General features: G+C 53.3%; 1 protein-coding gene across 1 annotated transcript in view; it reads right to left on the bottom strand.

Moving 5' to 3' along the window:
* The window catches only part of LOC135546712 (ubiquitin carboxyl-terminal hydrolase 32-like), a 130,586-nt gene that overhangs the window by 102,270 nt on the left and 8,594 nt on the right, over nucleotides 1-19,722 (bottom strand). Inside the window, exons 2-5 of the mRNA XM_064975346.1 lie at nucleotides 18,268-18,395; nucleotides 7,699-7,804; nucleotides 5,077-5,195; nucleotides 1,716-1,875 (exon numbers count right to left, since the gene is read on the bottom strand). Of these exons, the coding sequence (XP_064831418.1) occupies nucleotides 1,716-1,875; nucleotides 5,077-5,195; nucleotides 7,699-7,804; nucleotides 18,268-18,395 (513 nt within the window). The remainder of the gene's footprint in view (nucleotides 1-1,715; nucleotides 1,876-5,076; nucleotides 5,196-7,698; nucleotides 7,805-18,267; nucleotides 18,396-19,722) is intronic.

Here is a 19,722-nt window from a genome sequence, read left to right as displayed (position 1 = left end):
AGCTCCCTGACTGACATACGTCATCCCCTTGTTAGCTAGCTCCCTGACTGACAGACATACGTCATCCCCTTGTTAGCTAGCTCCCTGACTGACAGACATACGTCATCCCCTTGTTAGCTAGCTCCCTGACTGACAGACATACGTCATCCCCTTGTTAGCTAGCTCCCTGACTGACATACGTCATCCCCTTGTTGGCTAGCTCCCTGACTGACATATCTCATCCCCTTGTTGGCTAGCTCCCTGACTGACATATCTCATCCCCTTGTTGGCTAGCTCCCTGACTGACATACCTCATCCCCTTGTTGGCTAGCTCCCTGACTGACAGACATACGTCATCCCCTTGTTGGCTAGCTCCCTGACTGACAGACATACGTCATCCCCTTGTTGGCTAGCTCCCTGACTATGCCGGGAATAGGGTGCCATTTGCGACGCATCAATTAGCTTAGCACGCTAGGCTAACCGCTCGGCTAAATGGCTGTCTATTTCAGGACATGACTCTACTGGCTGGTTTAGACCGATCTCTTTAACTGCTTGCTGTTTGATTTTGTTTAAAAACAAAAATCCTCTATTTTGTTCTTAAACAAGAGGCTACACATCTCCATGACTGACTAGCCAGACATACAGAGAGAAATTAATTGCCTTCTGCGTTTGGGACTCATTACAAGTGGGTTTATACATAAACTCTCCAAAATGTACACTTCTACAACCCGGAAGATAGTGAGAAGATTACACAGTAAATACAACCACTAACTCACACCAACTATCGGCTCATTACTAAGACACACTTGTCAGTGTTGACCCCACCAAAATGGCACCCTATTCCCTACCAAGTCCACTTCATCAGGGAAGAGGGTACCCTTTTTGGGGGACGCTGACCCTCAACTACAGGAGGTCCATTTGGCGTACCCTGTACCCACCTAGAGGTGCGACTCTGTCAGAGTGGCAACAGAGGTACCATACCATATTCCAACACGCGTGCCCCGAGACGTGCCGACGGGCCTGGTGTACACCATAGTAGTCTCCGCAGGACACACGGCTAACAGCTCGGGAAAACCACAGCACGACAACTCACTCATGCCATCCTGTTACAATAGTATTCCATTAAATATCCCAACCGACAAGAATGTTTGTCCGTCACGGCGTCTGCTGTGTGTGTGTGTGTGTGTCCGGTCGTTGACGGTCCACATGCGTCTTAGCCTAGAGTGAGGTTGTTGTGTAGGTAGAGTATGTTCTGGAAAGTCCGTGCACACCTCACGGCCAAAGCGTGCACACACACACACACACACACACACACACACACACACACACACACACACACACACACCTCTCATAGAGTTAAGAGGATAATCTGTTAGTGGGTAGAAGCAGATTACGAGCCGTCTGAAGGTACTCTCTCTGATTGGCAGCAAAGATCTCTCCTGCTCTCTGATTGATCTCAGGATAGAAAGCAGCTAAGATCTTTGATTGGTCTAAGACGGGCAACATGGTAAGATCTTTGATTGGTCTAAGACGGGAAACATGGTAAGATCTTTCTTTCCAATTAACAGAGAAAGAGAGAAGGACTTGAAAAGACAGAAAGAGAACCAACATAACACGAACCATGAACCAAATAACATGAAATATGTGCACCGAACAAAAACGGTCAGTATAGGGAAGGGCGTCGGGGGTCAGGGTAGGGCGTCGGGGGTCAGGGTAGGGCGTCGGGGGTCACTCACAGTGTGTGACTCCGGCCAGAGTCTGGTAGAAGGTGGGCGTGTCGCTGTCGTCTGTGAGAGTGACACACACGCCTCCGGAGAGCAGCCAACGGGAGAAGGTGAACGCCTCCGTGTTCTGAAGGAGCCAGTTCTTAAAGCGCTCATAGTTGACTTTCTCCCCCTGAGACAAAACAAAACACATCAACAACAAAGCATTGGGCCTCCCGGGTGGTGCAGTGGTTAAGGGTGCTGTACTGCAGCGCCAGCTGTGCCACCACCAGAGACTCTGGGTTCGCGCCCAGGCTCTGTCGTAACCGGCCGCTACTGGGAGGTCCGTGGGGCGACGCACAATTGGCCTAGCGTCGTCCGGGTTAGGGAGGCCTTGGTCGGTAGGGATATCCTTGTCTCATCGCGCACCAGCGACTCCTGTGGCGGGCCGGGCGCAGTGCGCCCTAACCAAGGTTGCCAGGTGCACGGTGTTTCCTCCGACACATTGGTGCGGTTGGCTTCCGGGTTGGATGCGCGCTGTGTTAAGAAGCAGCACGGCTGGTTGGGTTGTGTTTCGGAGGACGCATGGCTTTCAACCTTCGTCTCTCCTAAGCCCGTACGGGAGTTGTAGCGATGAGACAAGATAGTAGCTACTAAAACAATTGGATACCACAAAATTGGGGAGAAAAAGGGGTAAAATTTAAATAAAAGAATAAAAAAAGCATTGAGTGGGTAGCTAGGTGGGTAGCTAAATACTTAAAACGGGTGAGTACTTGACAAAAAAATAGCATTGTTGAGGAGACGGACACAGAGGAGCGTTTATATTATAAGGTTGAACGCGGCTGCCCGCCTGCTTGCCTCTTCCACTTACCCCCCCCAAAAAAACAAGAACAAGAATGAAAACAGTGAATAAAAGGGGCAAACTGTGATTGGTATATACATCGTTGGGGCTTTTAATGAATTACATACACCCTACCCTATTGATCTGGTGTTGTTTGATGTACTGGACCGTATGCACTTCCCTCTGTAGGGCCTTGTGGTCAGAGGCCGAGCAGTTGACATAGCAGGCAGTGATGCAACCATGTATTTCTAGTGATGGTGAACTATAAGAGAGAGGGGACTAAGGCTAGCTAAGACTAACCTGCTGCTGAGAGAGAGGACTAGGGCTAGCTAAGACTAACATGCTGCTGAGAGAGGGGACTAAGGCTAGCTAAGACTAACATGCTGCTGAGAGAGGGGACTAAGGCTAGCTAAGACTAACCTGCTGCTGAGAGAGAGGACTAAGGCTAGCTAAGACTAACCTGCTGCTGAGAGAGGGGACTAAGGCTAGCTAAGACTAACCTGCTGCTGAGAGAGGGGACTAGGGCTAGCTAAGACTAACATGCTGCTGAGAGAGGGGACTAAGGCTAGCTAAGACTAACATGCTGATGAGAAAGGGGACTAAGGCTAGCTAAGACTAACATGCTGCTGAGAGAGGGGACTAAGGCTAGCTAAGACTAACATGCTGCTGAGAGAGGGGACTAGGGCTAGCTAAGACTAACCTGCTGCTGAGAGAGAGGACTAGGGCTAGCTAAGACTAAGCTGCTGCTGAGAGAGAGGACTAAGGCTAGCTAAGACTAAGCTGCTGCTGAGAGAGAGGACTAAGGCTAGCTAAGACTAACCTGCTGCTGAGAGAGAGGACTAGGGCTAGCTAAGACTAACCTGCTGCTGACGGGACTAAGGCTAGCTAAGACTAACATGCTGCTGAGAGAGAGGACTAAGGCTAGCTAAGACTAACCTGCTGCTGACGGGACTAAGGCTAGCTAAGACTAACATGCTGCTGAGAGAGAGGACTAAGGCTAGCTAAGACTAACCTGCTGCTGAGAGAGAGGACTAAGGCTAGCTAAGACTAACCTGCTGCTGACGGGACTAAGGCTAGCTAAGACTAACATGCTGCTGAGAGAGAGGACTAGGGCTAGCTAAGACTAACCTGCTGCTGACGGGACTAAGGCTAGCTAAGACTAACCTGCTGCTGATGGGACTAAGGCTAGCTAAGACTAACATGCTGCTGAGAGAGAGGACTAAGGCTAGCTAAGACTAACCTGCTGCTGACGGGACTAAGGCTAGCTAAGACTAACATGCTGCTGAGAGAGAGGACTAGGGCTAGCTAAGACTAACCTGCTGCTGACGGGACTAAGGCTAGCTAGCTAAGACTAACCTGCTGCTGATGGGACTAAGGCTAGCTAAGACTAACATGCTGCTGAGAGAGAGGACTAGGGCTAGCTAAGACTAACCTGCTGCTGACGGGACTAAGGCTAGCTAAGACTAACCTGCTGCTGATGGGACTAAGGCTAGCTAAGACTAACATGCTGCTGAGAGAGAGGACTAAGGCTAGCTAAGACTAACCTGCTGCTGACGGGACTAAGGCTAGCTAAGACTAACATGCTGCTGAGAGAGAGGACTAAGGCTAGCTAAGACTAACCTGCTGCTGACGGGACTAAGGCTAGCTAAGACTAACATGCTGCTGAGAGAGAGGACTAAGGCTAGCTAAGACTAACCTGCTGCTGACGGGACTAAGGCTAGCTAAGACTAACATGCTGCTGAGAGAGAGGACTAAGGCTAGCTAAGACTAACCTGCTGCTGACGGGACTAAGGCTAGCTAAGACTAACATGCTGCTGAGAGAGAGGACTAAGGCTAGCTAAGACTAACCTGCTGCTGACGGGACTAAGGCTAGCTAAGACTAACATGCTGCTGAGAGAGAGGACTAAGGCTAGCTAAGACTAACCTGCTGCTGACGGGACTAAGGCTAGCTAAGACTAACATGCTGCTGAGAGAGAGGACTAAGGCTAGCTAAGACTAACATGCTGCTGAGAGAGAGGACTAGGGCTAGCTAAGACTAACCTGCTGCTGAGAAAGGGGACTAAGGCTAGCTAAGACTAACATGCTGCTGAGAGAGAGGACTAGTTAAAACTAACCTGCTGAGAGAGAGAGAGAGAGACAGAGAGAGAGAGACAGAGAGAGAGACAGAGAGAGACAGAGAGTCACCACCTATTCAAACACATGCTGCTGTTACAGAGCCTGGCAGGGTGGTAAGAAGCTTGGTGTTTTTATGTTAAAGGGGCGATCTGAAGTTTGCTTATGAGATTGAATTCTTGGGAGGTGTGTATTGTGTAAATACATACGTGTGTGTGTGTGTGTTTAGCCAATAACAGCAGTGTGCGTGGTCCAACCCCAGACTGAGTGGACGTCAGAGGGTGGTGCGAATGGCCCAGTACCTCACAGTGATGTTTTACACCGGCTCTATTCGGCACACGTGACAAATAAACTTTGATTTGATTCGATGACTGGATCTGAGAGAGGAGAGTGTCATGCGTCAGTCGCAGTGTTGGTCTGGGTGATTGACAGGTGACTGACCTCGCTGAAGCACTTCCTGAGAGAGGGCGGGACTTCCCCGTCCACCGCCCGAAGCACGGCCTCCATGTCATCCCGCGCCGCATAGCCACCCGACTCACTGGCAAACAGGCTGAAGAGGTCTGTGGAGAGACACACAGTTAGTTCATCCCGGCAGGCAGGCTGGTCTCATCATCACTGCAGGCAGGCTGGTCTCATCATCACTGCAGGCAGGCTGGTCTTATCATCCCTGCAGGCGGGCTGGTCTTATCATCCCTGCAGGCGGGCTGGTCTTATCATCCCTGCAGGCAGGCTGGTCTTATCATCCCTGCAGGCAGGCTGGTCTTATCATCCCTGCAGGCAGGCTGGTCTTATCATCCCTGCAGGCAGGCTGGTCTTATCATCCCTGCAGGCAGGCTGGTCTTATCATCCCTGCAGGCAGGCTGGTCTTATCATCCCTGCAGGCAGGCTGGTCTTATCATCCCTGCAGGCAGGCTGGTCTTATCATCCTTGCAGGCAGGCTGGTCTTATCATCCTTGCAGGCAGGCTGGTCTTATCATCCCTGCAGGCAGGCTGGTCTTATCATCACTGCAGGCAGGCTGGTCTTATCATCCCTGCAGGCAGGCTGGTCTTATCATCCCTGCAGGCAGGCTGGTCTTATCATCCCTGCAGGCAGGATGGTCTTATCATCCCTGCAGGCAGGATGGTCTTATCATCCCTGCAGGCAGGCTGGTCTTATCATCCCTGCAGGCAGGCTGGTCTTATCATCCCTGCAGGCAGGCTGGTCTTATCATCCCTGCAGGCGGGCTGGTCTTATCATCCCTGCAGGCGGGCTGGTCTTATCATCCCTGCAGGCGGGCTGGTCTTATCATCCCTGCAGGCAGGCTGGTCTTATCATCCCTGCAGGCAGGCTGGTCTTATCATCCCTGCAGGCAGGCTGGTCTTATCATCCCTGCAGGCAGGCTGGTCTTATCATCCCTGCAGGCGGGCTGGTCTTATCATCCCGGCAGGCGGGCTGGTCTTATCATCCCGGCAGGCGGGCTGGTCTTATCAGCCCGGCAGGCAGGATGGTCTTATCATCCCTGCAGGCAGGCTGGTCTTATCATCCCTGCAGGCAGGCTGGTCTTATCATCCCGGCAGGCAGGCTGGTCTTATCATCCCTGCAGGCAGGCTGGTCTTATCATCCCTGCAGGCAGGATGGTCTTATCATCCCTGCAGGCAGGCTGGTCTTATCATCCCTGCAGGCAGGCTGGTCTTATCATCCCTGCAGGCAGGCTGGTCTTATCATCCCTGCAGGCGGGCTGGTCTTATCATCCCTGCAGGCAGGCTGGTCTTATCATCCCTGCAGGCAGGCTGGTCTTATCATCCCTGCAGGCAGGCTGGTCTTATCATCCCTGCAGGCAGGCTGGTCTTATCATCCCTGCAGGCAGGCTGGTCTTATCATCCCTGCAGGCAGGCTGGTCTTATCATCCCTGCAGGCAGGCTGGTCTTATCATCCCTGCAGGCAGGCTGGTCTTATCATCCCTGCAGGCAGGCTGGTCTTATCAGCCCGGCAGGCAGGATGGTCTTATCAGCCCGGCAGGCAGGATGGTCTTAGTCCTGGCCTTGGCTCTCTGCTGCCTCACACACATCAATTCCAAACATCACTCAGAGAGAGAACCTGCGGGGAGAGAGGAGGAAGAGAGAGAAGAGCAGGAGAGAGAAGAGCAGGAGAGAGAAGAGCAGGAGAGGGAAGAGAAGAGATCGCGGGGGAGAGAGAAGAGCAGGAGAGAGAAGAGAAGAGATCGCGGGGGAGAGAGAAGAGCAGGAGAGGGAAGAGAAGAGATCGCGGGGAGAGAGAAGAGCAGGAGAGAGAAGAGAAGAGATCGCGGGGGAGAGAGAAGAGCAGGAGAGAGAAGAGAAGAGATCGCGGGGGGAGAGAGAAGAGCAGGAGAGAGAAGAGAAGAGATCGCGGGGGAGAGAGAAGAGCAGGAGAGAGAAGAGAAGAGATCGCGGGGGAGAGAGAAGAGCAGGAGAGAGAAGAGAAGAGATCGCGGGGGAGAGAGAAGAGCAGGAGAGAGAAGAGAAGAGATCGCGGGGGAGAGAGAAGAGCAGGAGAGAGAAGAGAAGAGATCGCGGGGGAGAGAGAAGAGCAGGAGAGAGAAGAGAAGAGATCGCGGGGAGAGAGAAGAGCAGGAGAGAGAAGAGAAGAGATCGCGGGGGAGAGAGAAGAGCAGGAGAGAGAAGAGAAGAGATCGCGGGGGAGAGAGAAGAGCAGGAGAGAGAAGAGAAGAGATCGCGGGGGGAGAGAGAAGAGCAGGAGAGAGAAGAGAAGAGATCGCGGGGAGAGAGAAGAGCAGGAGAGAGAAGAGAAGAGATCGCGGGGGAGAGAGAAGAGCAGGAGAGAGAAGAGAAGAGATCGCGGGGGAGAGAGAAGAGCAGGAGAGAGAAGAGAAGAGATCGCGGGGGAGAGAGAAGAGCAGGAGAGAGAAGAGAAGAGATCGCGGGGGAGAGAGAAGAGAAGGAGAGAGAAGAGAAGAGATCGCGGGGGAGAGAGAAGAGCAGGAGAGAGAAGAGAAGAGATGGTGGGGGAGAGAAAAGAGGGCGGGGGAGAGAGAAGAGATCGCGGGGGAGAGAGAAGAGGGCAGGGAGAGAGCGGGAACATACACTTGGCCTTCTCCCCATCTCGTCCTCTGGTCAGCAGCACCAGGCCAATAATGAGGTTGTTGAAGTGCAGTCCTTTAAAGGTGCCTCCAAACGAGTTGTAGATCACCTGCAGGGAGAGAACAGAGAGAGAAAAGGAAGACGGTGTTAACATATCTAGAAATATGCCATTAGACAGATCCCAGTTGAGGGGAGGCAGGTAGCCTAGCGGTTAGAGCGTTGGGCCAGTAACCAAAAGGTTGCTGGTTTGAATCCACGAGCTGGCAAGGTGGGGGGAAAAAAACTGCCGTTCTGCCCTTGAACAAGGCAGTTAAACCCCACCACTAGGATCGGAAACTTTCCAGTCCATTTACTGAAATTTTCCCTGAGAAGTTAAGCCCTGGAATTTGGGTAATTTTGCTTAAATGCATTTTTAAAATTAAAAAAAAAAAAAGTTAGTTTATAACTGTGAACCTTTTTTTGTGGGATACAAATAAGGCAATTCTAGGTCTTGTGGCATATTTCGGTTAAACTATCCCCAATTCAATAGAATTGTAACCCTCTACATGCACAGTGCTGAGTCCATCACATGCACAGCTGATTCTCAAGATCTTGCACCCTAATGAGATGCTATTATAGAGACTATACACTACTACACTGTCTGAGCCAAGAACTACATGCTTTCTGGTAAGATTGGATGCCATTAGACAGATCCCAATACTGGGTGGGGTGAATATATTTTATACAACATACTTTATTTTTTGTTAACTAGTAAATTGTAGCCAACAGTAAAGTGTGTTTAAATAATTTCTAACTTGTTAAAAATGTCTGCTAGTTAGTGTTTGCTACCATGTGGGTTTTAGTTTGCTTGAGCCTGCTAACTGAGGAGTTTTAATTAGATGCTGTCAAGATGCTGCCTAGAAGATCAGCATCCCAGAGTCGCCTCTTCACTGTTGACGTTGAGACTGGACAGAGGAACTCTGCCTAGAAGGCCAACATCCCGGAGTCACCTCTTCACTGTTGACGTTGAGACTGGACAGAGGAACTCTGCCTAGAAGGCCAGCATCCCGGAGTCGCCTCTTCACTGTTGACGTTGAGACTGGACAGAGGAACTCTGCCTAGAAGGCCAGCATCCCGGAGTCGCCTCTTCACTGTTGACGTTGAGACTGGTGTTTTGTGGGTACTATTTAATGAAGCTGCCAGTTGAGGACTTGTGAGGCGTCTGATCGCTTATTGATGTCACTTCTTAAATCCACTTCAAAATCAGGGGAGGAGGGGTTCTACAAAGCTAAAATATTGAATTGTTTTAGGATGGTCATACCAAAGATCATATAGAAATTTGATTCAGAATTTTAGGTATATAAAAAAAAAATACAAATTATTAGATAAAATATATAATTTGGCCTTTACAACTATAGCTCATAGAAACACATTGAACAACATTCATAATTGGGGAAAAAGACAGTCAAAAAATAAATCATAAAGAATAAAATGTTGAAGTGTTTGTCCATATCGAGGAGATAAAAGAATGCTCGGGAAATATTTGTGTTTTTGTACACATAATTAACCGTTTGTTTTGTTGGCATAAAAACTACCGCCATTAATTTGTATGGGATACCTTCAGACAAGTCCCATGAGACTAGTGTGTGTGTGAGTGTGTGGGGGGGGGGGGGGGTCGTGTTCGTGAGGGTCTCCCCTTTCCCCTGTCTGACGATTGCAACCACCCACCTCTTCGATATGACTGAAATTGGTACATTGTGTGTGTGTGTGTGTGTGTGAGAGAGAGTGTGAGAGACTGGATGTCGTCCCTTTTGCCACTACTTTAGTGCTTCCTGGGTGCCTGGGGCGTGAGAGGTGACTGTACAGCAGCATCACAAATGGCACCCTGTTCCCTATATAGTGCACTACTTCAGACCAGGCTCTGATCAACAGTAGTGCACTAAGTGAAGAGAGGTGCCATTTGGGAGGTAGTCTGTGGGTCTGTCCCCACAGCCAGCCATAGCCATACAGTGGCTGTGTTACAGTGAAGCACACTATACGGGGCGGCAGGGTAGCCTAGTGGTTAGAGCGTTGGACTAGTAACCGAAAGGTTGCAAGTTCGAATCCCCGAGCAGACAAGGTACAAATCTGTCGTTCTGCCCTTGAACAGGCAGTTAACCCACTGTTCCTAGGCAGTCATTGAAAATAAGAATTGGTTCTTAACTGACTTGCCTTGTTAAATAAAGGTAAAAAATAAATAAATAAAAACACACTTTTGAGAGGCGTCGCCCCGGTGATGATTGCCCTTGAAGTCTGTGTTAACGTACCACTTCAACATCGTCACATTACCTCTGGTTATTCCACACCATGGTTAAAAGGCCCATTCCATGATTTTGGAATGAGATGTTCGTCGAGCAGGTGCCCACATACTTTTGACCATGTAGAGTACAGTGCCTTGCGAAAGTATTCTGCCCCCTTGAACTTTGTGACCTTTTGCCACAATTCAGGCTTCAAACATAAAGATATAAAACTGTATTTTTTTGTGAAGAATCAACAACAAGTGGGACACAATCATGAAGTGGAACGACATTTATTGGATATTTCAAACTTTTTTAACAAATCAAAAACTGAAAAATTGGGCGTGCAAAATTATTTAGCCCCCTTAAGTTAATACTTTGTAGCGCCACCTTTTGCTGCGATTACAGCTGTAAGTCGCTTGGGGGTATGTCTCTATCAGTTTTGCACATCGAGAGACTGAAGTTCAAGGGGGCCGAATACTCTCGCAAGGCACTGTATATAGGCTTCCTTCATCAGAATGTATTGATAATTCATGGATTCACATCACTAACAGAACAGAGAGACTCCACACACACAGAGGGTCCACTAATCACAGTGACGGCCCCAAGGAGGGCCCCAGTGTTCCACTAATCACAGTGACGTAGCGGCCCCAAGGAGGGCCCCAGTGGTCCACTAATCACAGTGACGGAGCGGCCCCAAGGAGGGCCCCAGTGGTCCACTAATCACAGTGACGGCCCCAAGTAGGGCCCCAGTGGTCCACTAATCACAGTGACGGCCCCAAGTAGGGCCCCAGTGGTCCACTAATCACAGTGACGTAGCGTCCCCAAGGACACAGTGACGGAGCGGCCCCAAGGAGGGCCCCAGTGGTCCACTAATCACAGTGACAGAGCGGCCCCAAGGACACAGTGACGGAGCGGCCCCAAGGAGGGCCCCAGTGGTCCACTAATCACAGTGACGGAGCGGCCCTTGTGGTCCACTAATCACAGTGATGTAGTGGCCCCTCGAAGGGCCCTGCTGTCAGGCCTAGCGATGGACACAGCCTGGGGGTTTCTTACTGCCCTGGCCTGAGCCTGATGGGCCCAAAATAAAACAACTACACTCCTTAGTTATACCTTCAAAACACACGCACACAGCCTTTTAGAGAAGCTAGGTATATGGTCCACTTCCTCTGACTCACACGTTATGGGAAACAAACATGTATTAAATAAAACCAGAGAGTGACGAGGCTACAGCTCCTCCCCAGAATCTCTCCGTCTACCACCACGTACGGCTGAGAGGCTTTTAATCCCACACGGTGAATCTGACTCGCTGCCGTCTCCCTGGTAAAAGACAAATATAAATAATAACAATGTCTGCCTTTCTGCCTGTTTGAACACTAGAGCCCTATGGGTCCTGGTCAAAAGTAGGGAAGGGAATAGGATGCAAAATGTTGCAGACTCTGCTGAAAAGTCCTCCTATAGTAAAGGCACTAGCAGAATCTCCTGTTAATTTATTGATTAAGAATCAAGCAGAAGTGCCCTTAATTTTTTTATCCAAATCAATACCCATGTTTCCTGGGATAGCTATTGAACATGTTGGAATGAACATGTGGACATTAAGTTTATTTTTATACTTTTGTTTCTTGTTGCTGGATATGTGGATACAAACATGCTGATCGAAATTAATTTTTCTCCCGATTTTTCAACAAAACAACCGGATTGCGGTTTTGATTGAATATGGTCAAGACTGTTTCAATGGAATGCCACTTTCAAGCCCCAGCATACTGACTAGACCGGGGACGTGCACATGTTGACTTCATCCATCCACACCAGACACAAAATCAGGACAGGAAATATCAAAAACAAACTCTAAACCAACTACAATAATTTGGGACCAGGTCGAAACACATGAAACATTCATGACCATTTAGCTAGCTAGCTTGTTGTTGCTAGCTAGCTTGTTGTTGCTAGCTTGTTGTTGCTAGCTAGCGTGTTGTTGCTAGCTAGCGTGTTGTTGCTAGCTAGCGTGTTGTTGCTAGCAAGCGTGTTGTTGCTGGCAAGCGTGTTGTTGCTGGCAAGCGTGTTGTTGCTAGCTAGCGTGTTGTTGCTAGCTAGCTTGTTGTTGCTAGCTCTTTTAGAATAGAACCAAGTTGTATTTTAGCGCCCGGCTACGCTGACGCTCACGAGAAATTTGGATGAAATGATAGAATAACCTTGGTTCATGGTCAGCATGTTAAGGCTCGGTTTCTACACTGACCAAGCATTTTTTCCACTTCCTCAAAAGAAATGTCCACAGCAGAATAGGCCTATGTCAATCCCCTTTGATGACTCAGTCACTGCCTTTGACATACACAGTACAAACACAACTAGTGTTTATTCACTGATAAAGTCAGTCAGGTGGCATGTGTGTGTGTGTGTGTGTGTGTGTGTGTGTGTGTGTGTGTGTGTGTGTGTGTGAAATTGGGAATAGGCATTTTCACAGTATGGGTAGAGCTTCTTTCAGCCAAACACAACAGAAACCAGAGCAGGAAGACAGAGCCTCTGATGGGGAAAGTGGAATTAGAAATGTTTGAACTACCAACTGGGGAAATGCATTAAACCAGCTAGCTACAGTATAAACGGTGGTAGCCTATAACAACAAGTCACTGTGGTCAAGAACACAGATACAATGTGTGCATCCAAAAATGGCTATTCCCTATATACTACACTGACCAGGGCCCTGGTCAAAAGTAGTGCACTACCCTATGGGCCCTGGTCAAAAGTAGTGCACTACCCTATGGGCCCTGGTCAAAAGTAGTGCACTACCCTATGGGCCCTGGTCAAAAGTAGTGCACTACATAAGGAATAGAGTGCCATTTGGGATGCACAAAAATGACTGAGGGTCAATCTCAACAGGCTGAAAGCATGTCCACCACCGAGTTGAAGTAAGCCTCAAGGAGTGGATCTCCGAGCCAATGTCCTGTTATGTTATGTCATCTCGTCTCACTGTAACGTCATACAGATGCTTGTAAACGGGACATTTTAAAGCCCAGGAGTCACACCTGGACTGGGGAGGTGGGAGGAGTCACACCTGGACTGGGGAGGTGGGAGGAGTCACCACACCTGGACTGGGGAGGTGAGAGGAGTCACCACACCTGGACTGGGGAGGTGGGAGGAGTCACCACACCTGGACTGGGGAGGTGAGAGGAGTCACCACACCTGGACTGGGGAGGTGGGAGGAGTCACCACACCTGGACTGGGGAGGTGAGAGGAGTCACCACACCTGGACTGGGGAGGTGTGAGGAGTCACCACACCTGGACTGGGGAGGTGAGAGGAGTCACCACACCTGGACTGGGGAGGTGAGAGGAGTCACCACACCTGGACTGGGGAGGTGAGAGGAGTCACCACACCTGGACTGGGGAGGTGAGAGGAGTCACCACACCTGGACTGGGGAGGTGAGAGGAGTCACACCTGGACTGGGGAGGTGGGAGGAGTCACCACACCTGGACTGGGGAGGTGAGAGGAGTCACCACACCTGGACTGGGGAGGTGAGAGGAGTCACCACACCTGGACTGGGGAGGTGAGAGGAGTCACCACACCTGGACTGGGGAGGTGAGAGGAGTCACCACACCTGGACTGGGGAGGTGAGAGGAGTCACCACACCTGGACTGGGGAGGTGAGAGGAGTCACCACACCTGGACTGGGGAGGTGGGAGGAGTCACCACACCTGGACTGGGGAGGTGGGAGGAGTCACCACACCTGGACTGGGGAGGTGAGAGGAGTCACCACACCTGGACTGGGGAGGTGGGAGGAGTCACCACACCTGGACTGGGGAGGTGAGAGGAGTCACCACACCTGGACTGGGGAGGTGGGAGGAGTCACCACACCTGGACTGGGGAGGTGAGAGGAGTCACCACACCTGGACTGGGGAGGTGAGAGGAGTCACCACACCTGGACTGGGGAGGTGAGAGGAGTCACCACACCTGGACTGGGGAGGTGAGAGGAGTCACCACACCTGGACTGGGGAGGTGAGAGGAGTCACCACACCTGGACTGGGGAGGTGAGAGGAGTCACCACACCTGGACTGGGGAGGTGAGAGGAGTCACCACACCTGGACTGGGGAGGTGAGAGGAGTCACCACACCTGGACTGGGGAGGTGGGAGGAGTCACCACACCTGGACTGGGGAGGTGAGAGGAGTCACCACACCTGGACTGGGGAGGTGAGAGGAGTCACACCTGGACTGGGGAGGTGAGAGGAGTCACCACACCTGGACTGGGGAGGTGGGAGGAGTCACCACACCTGGACTGGGGAGGTGAGAGGAGTCACCACACCTGGACTGGGGAGGTGGGAGGAGTCACCACACCTGGACTGGGGAGGTGAGAGGAGTCACCACACCTGGACTGGGGAGGTGAGAGGAGTCACCACACCTGGACTGGGGAGGTGAGAGGAGTCACCACACCTGGACTGGGGAGGTGAGAGGAGTCACCACACCTGGACTGGGGAGGTGAGAGGAGTCACCACACCTGGACTGGGGAGGTGAGAGGAGTCACCACACCTGGACTGGGGAGGTGAGAGGAGTCACCACACCTGGACTGGGGAGGTGAGAGGAGTCACCACACCTGGACTGGGGAGGTGGGAGGAGTCACCACACCTGGACTGGGGAGGTGAGAGGAGTCACCACACCTGGACTGGGGAGGTGGGAGGAGTCACCACACCTGGACTGGGGAGGTGAGAGGAGTCACCACACCTGGACTGGGGAGGTGAGAGGAGTCACCCCTGGACTGGGGAGGTGAGAGGAGTCACCCCTGGACTGGGGAGGTGAGAGGAGTCACCCCTGGACTGGGGAGGTGAGAGGAGTCACCCCTGGACTGGGGAGGTGAGAGGAGTCACCCCTGGACTGGGGAGGTGAGAGGAGTCACCACACCTGGACTGGGGAGGTGAGAGGAGTCACCACACCTGGACTGGGGAGGTGAGAGGAGTCACACCTGGACTGGGGAGGTGGGAGGAGTCACCACACCTGGACTGGGGAGGTGAGAGGAGTCACCACACCTGGACTGGGGAGGTGGGAGGAGTCACCACACCTGGACTGGGGAGGTGAGAGGAGTCACCACACCTGGACTGGGGAGGTGAGAGGAGTCACCACACCTGGACTGGGGAGGTGAGAGGAGTCACCACACCTGGACTGGGGAGGTGAGAGGAGTCACACCTGGACTGGGGAGGTGGGAGGAGTCACCACACCTGGACTGGGGAGGTGAGAGGAGTCACACCTGGACTGGGGAGGTGAGAGGAGTCACCACACCTGGACTGGGGAGGTGAGAGGAGTCACACCTGGACTGGGGAGGTGAGAGGAGTCACCACACCTGGACTGGGGAGGTGAGAGGAGTCACCACACCTGGACTGGGGAGGTGAGAGGAGTCACCACACCTGGACTGGGGAGGTGGGAGGAGTCACCACACCTAGACTGGGGAGGTGAGAGGAGTCACCACACCTGGACTGGGGAGGTGAGAGGAGTCACCACACCTGGACTGGGGAGGTGAGAGGAGTCACCACACCTGGACTGGGGAGGTGAGAGGAGTCACCACACCTGGACTGGGGAGGTGAGAGGAGTCACCACACCTGGACTGGGGAGGTGAGAGGAGTCACCACACCTGGACTGGGGAGGTGAGAGGAGTCACCACACCTGGACTGGGGAGGTGAGAGGAGTCACCACACCTGGACTGGGGAGGTGGGAGGAGTCACCACACCTGGACTGGGGAGGTGAGAGGAGTCACCACACCTGGACTGGGGAGGTGAGAGGAGTCACACCTGGACTGGGGAGGTGAGAGGAGTCACCACACCTGGACTGGGGAGGTGGGAGGAGTCACCACACCTGGACTGGGGAGGTGAGAGGAGTCACCACACCTGGACTGGGGAGGTGAGAGGAGTCACCACACCTGGACTGGGGAGGTGAGAGGAGTCACCACACCTGGACTGGGGAGGTGAGAGGAGTCACCACACCTGGACTGGGGAGGTGAGAGGAGTCACCACACCTGGACTGGGGAGGTGAGAGGAGTCACCACACCTGGACTGGGGAGGTGAGAGGAGTCACACCTGGACTGGGGAGGTGAGAGGAGTCACCACACCTGGACTGGGGAGGTGAGAGGAGTCACCACACCTGGACTGGGGAGGTGAGAGGAGTCACCACACCTGGACTGGGGAGGTGGGAGGAGTCACCACACCTAGACTGGGGAGGTGGGAGGAGTCACCACACCTGGACTGGGGAGGTGAGAGGAGTCACCACACCTGGACTGGGGAGGTGAGAGGAGTCACCACACCTGGACTGGGGAGGTGAGAGGAGTCACCACACCTGGACTGGGGAGGTGAGAGGAGTCACCACACCTGGACTGGGGAGGTGAGAGGAGTCACCACACCTGGACTGGGGAGGTGAGAGGAGTCACACCTGGACTGGGGAGGTGGGAGGAGTCACCACACCTGGACTGGGGAGGTGAGAGTAGTCACCCCTGGACTGGGGAGGTGAGAGTAGTCACCCCTGGACTGGGGAGGTGGGAGGAGTCACCACACCTGGACTGGGGAGGTGAGAGTAGTCACCCCTGGACTGGGGAGGTGAGAGTAGTCACCCCTGGACTGGGGAGGTGAGAGTAGTCACACCTGGACTGGGGAGGTGGGAGGAGTCACACCTGGACTGGGGAGGTGGGAGTAGTCACCACACCTGGACTGGGGAGGTGAGAGGAGTCACCACACCTGGACTGGGGAGGTGAGAGGAGTCACACCTGGACTGGGGAGGTGAGAGGAGTCACCACACCTGGACTGGGGAGGTGAGAGGAGTCACCACACCTGGACTGGGGAGGTGAGAGGAGTCACACCTGGACTGGGGAGGTGAGAGGAGTCACCACACCTGGACTGGGGAGGTGGGAGGAGTCACCACACCTAGACTGGGGAGGTGGGAGGAGTCACCACACCTGGACTGGGGAGGTGAGAGGAGTCACCACACCTGGACTGGGGAGGTGAGAGGAGTCACCACACCTGGACTGGGGAGGTGAGAGGAGTCACCACACCTGGACTGGGGAGGTGAGAGGAGTCACCACACCTGGACTGGGGAGGTGAGAGGAGTCACCACACCTGGACTGGGGAGGTGAGAGGAGTCACACCTGGACTGGGGAGGTGGGAGGAGTCACCACACCTGGACTGGGGAGGTGAGAGTAGTCACCCCTGGACTGGGGAGGTGAGAGTAGTCACCCCTGGACTGGGGAGGTGGGAGGAGTCACCACACCTGGACTGGGGAGGTGAGAGTAGTCACCCCTGGACTGGGGAGGTGAGAGTAGTCACACCTGGACTGGGGAGGTGGGAGGAGTCACACCTGGACTGGGGAGGTGGGAGTAGTCACCACACCTGGACTGGGGAGGTGAGAGGAGTCACCACACCTGGACTGGGGAGGTGAGAGGAGTCACCACACCTGGACTGGGGAGGTGAGAGTAGTCACACCTGGACTGGGGAGGTGGGAGGAGTCACACCTGGACTGGGGAGGTGGGAGTAGTCACCACACCTGGACTGGGGAGGTGAGAGGAGTCACCACACCTGGACTGGGGAGGTGAGAGGAGTCACCACACCTGGACTGGGGAGGTGAGAGGAGTCACCCCTGGACTGGGGAGGTGAGAGTAGTCACACCTGGACTGGGGAGGTGGGAGGAGTCACACCTGGACTGGGGAGGTGGGAGTAGTCACCACACCTGGACTGGGGAGGTGAGAGGAGTCACCACACCTGGACTGGGGAGGTGAGAGGAGTCACCACACCTGGACTGGGGAGGTGAGAGGAGTCACACCTGGACTGGGGAGGTGAGAGGAGTCACCACACCTGGACTGGGGAGGTGGGAGGAGTCACCACACCTGGACTGGGGAGGTGAGAGGAGTCACCACACCTGGACTGGGGAGGTGGGAGGAGTCACCACACCTGGACTGGGGAGGTGAGAGGAGTCACCACACCTGGACTGGGGAGGTGAGAGGAGTCACCACACCTGGACTGGGGAGGTGAGAGGAGTCACCACACCTGGACTGGGGAGGTGAGAGGAGTCACCACACCTGGACTGGGGAGGTGAGAGGAGTCACCACACCTGGACTGGGGAGGTGAGAGGAGTCACCACACCTGGACTGGGGAGGTGAGAGGAGTCACACCTGGACTGGGGAGGTGAGAGGAGTCACCACACCTGGACTGGGGAGGTGAGAGGAGTCACACCTGGACTGGGGAGGTGGGAGGAGTCACCCCTGGACTGTAGGGGTTGGGAGGTGAAAGGGACAGTCATATCCCAATTTGCTATCAGGTTGTGTCTGAAATGTGAGTGTTCTAGGTCCCAGGGGACGTACCTCTGCAACCTTCGGAGGGATCCCATCTCCCAGGACTTCTCTGTAGAAGCACTGTTGGGCCATGTAGAAGGACAGGCCACTGGTCCTCTTAAAGGCATCCTTCAGACGTTTCAACTCCACATCAGTCACTACAGAGAGGAGGATTTGGGGGAGGGGGGGTAGAAAGAGTGGAGGGGGGAGGAGAGAAAGAGAGGGGGGAGAGAGTCATCAGGCTAGAGACTAAGGTGTCCCCAACATCAGGCTAAAGACTAAGGTGTCCCTAACATCAGGCTAAAGACTAGGGTGTCCCTAACATCAGGCTAAAGACTAAGGTGTCCCTAACATCAGGCTAAAGACTAAGGTGTCCCTAACATCAGGCTAAAGACTAAGGTGTCCCCAACATCAGGCTATAGACTAAGGTGTCCCTAACATCAGGCTAAAGACTAAGGTGTCCCCAACATCAGGCTAAAGACTAAGGTGTCCCTAACATCAGGCTAAAGACTAAGGTGTCCCCAACATCAGGCTAAAGACTAAGGTGTCCCCAACATCAGGCTAAAGACTAAGGTGTCCCCGACATCAGGCTAAAGACTAAGGTGTCCCCGACATCAGGCTAAAGACTAAGGTGTCCCTAACATCAGGCTAGAGACTAAGGTGTCCCTAACATCAGGCTAAAGACTAAGGTGTCCCTAACATCAGGCTAAAGACTAAGGTGTCCCTAACATCAGGCTAAAGACTAAGGTGTCCCTAACATCAGGCTAAAGACTAGGGTGTCCCTAACATCAGGCTAAAGACTAAGGTGTCCCTAACATCAGGCTAAAGACTAAGGTGTCACAGGTCACATCCCAAATGTTTCCCTATTCCCTAGTGCACTACTGGTGGACCACAGCCCTAGGGAATAGGGTGCCAACTAACTAACAACGAGGTCATATCCTATCCGCTGCTATGGAGAGAGCGCAGGTTTCACCTTGACTAGTGAAGGTGATTAACACGTGACGGTGCCAGCTGTACGAGAGCCCCCACCAGGGCTGAGTTTCAATATGAGAGATCCCCCAACCAGGGCTGAGTTTCAGTACGAGAGCCCCCCCACCAGGGCTGAGTTTCAGTACGAGAGCCCCCCCACCAGGGCTGAGTTTCAGTACGAGAGCCCCCCCACCAGGGCTGAGTTTCAGTACGAGAGCCCCCCACCAGGGCTGAGTTTCAGTACGAGAGCCCCCCCACCAGGGCTGAGTTTCAATATGAGAGATCCCCCAACCAGGGCTGAGTTTCAGTACGAGAGCCCCCCACCAGGGCTGAGTTTCAGTACGAGAGCCCCCACCAGGGCTGAGTTTCAGTACGAGAGCCCCCCCACCAGGGCTGAGTTTCAGTACGAGAGCTCCCACCAGGGCTGAGTTTCAGTACGAGAGCCCCCACCAGGGCTGAGTTTCAGTACGAGAGCCCCCCCACCAGGGCTGAGTTTCAGTACGAGAGCCCCCCCAC

The sequence above is a fragment of the Oncorhynchus masou genome, chromosome 9 (genome assembly GCF_036934945.1).
Source record: "Oncorhynchus masou masou isolate Uvic2021 chromosome 9, UVic_Omas_1.1, whole genome shotgun sequence".
Taxonomy (NCBI): domain Eukaryota; kingdom Metazoa; phylum Chordata; class Actinopteri; order Salmoniformes; family Salmonidae; genus Oncorhynchus; species Oncorhynchus masou.
The sequence above is the reverse complement of the archived record's forward strand: the minus strand, read 5'-3'. Positions and strand labels throughout refer to the sequence as shown.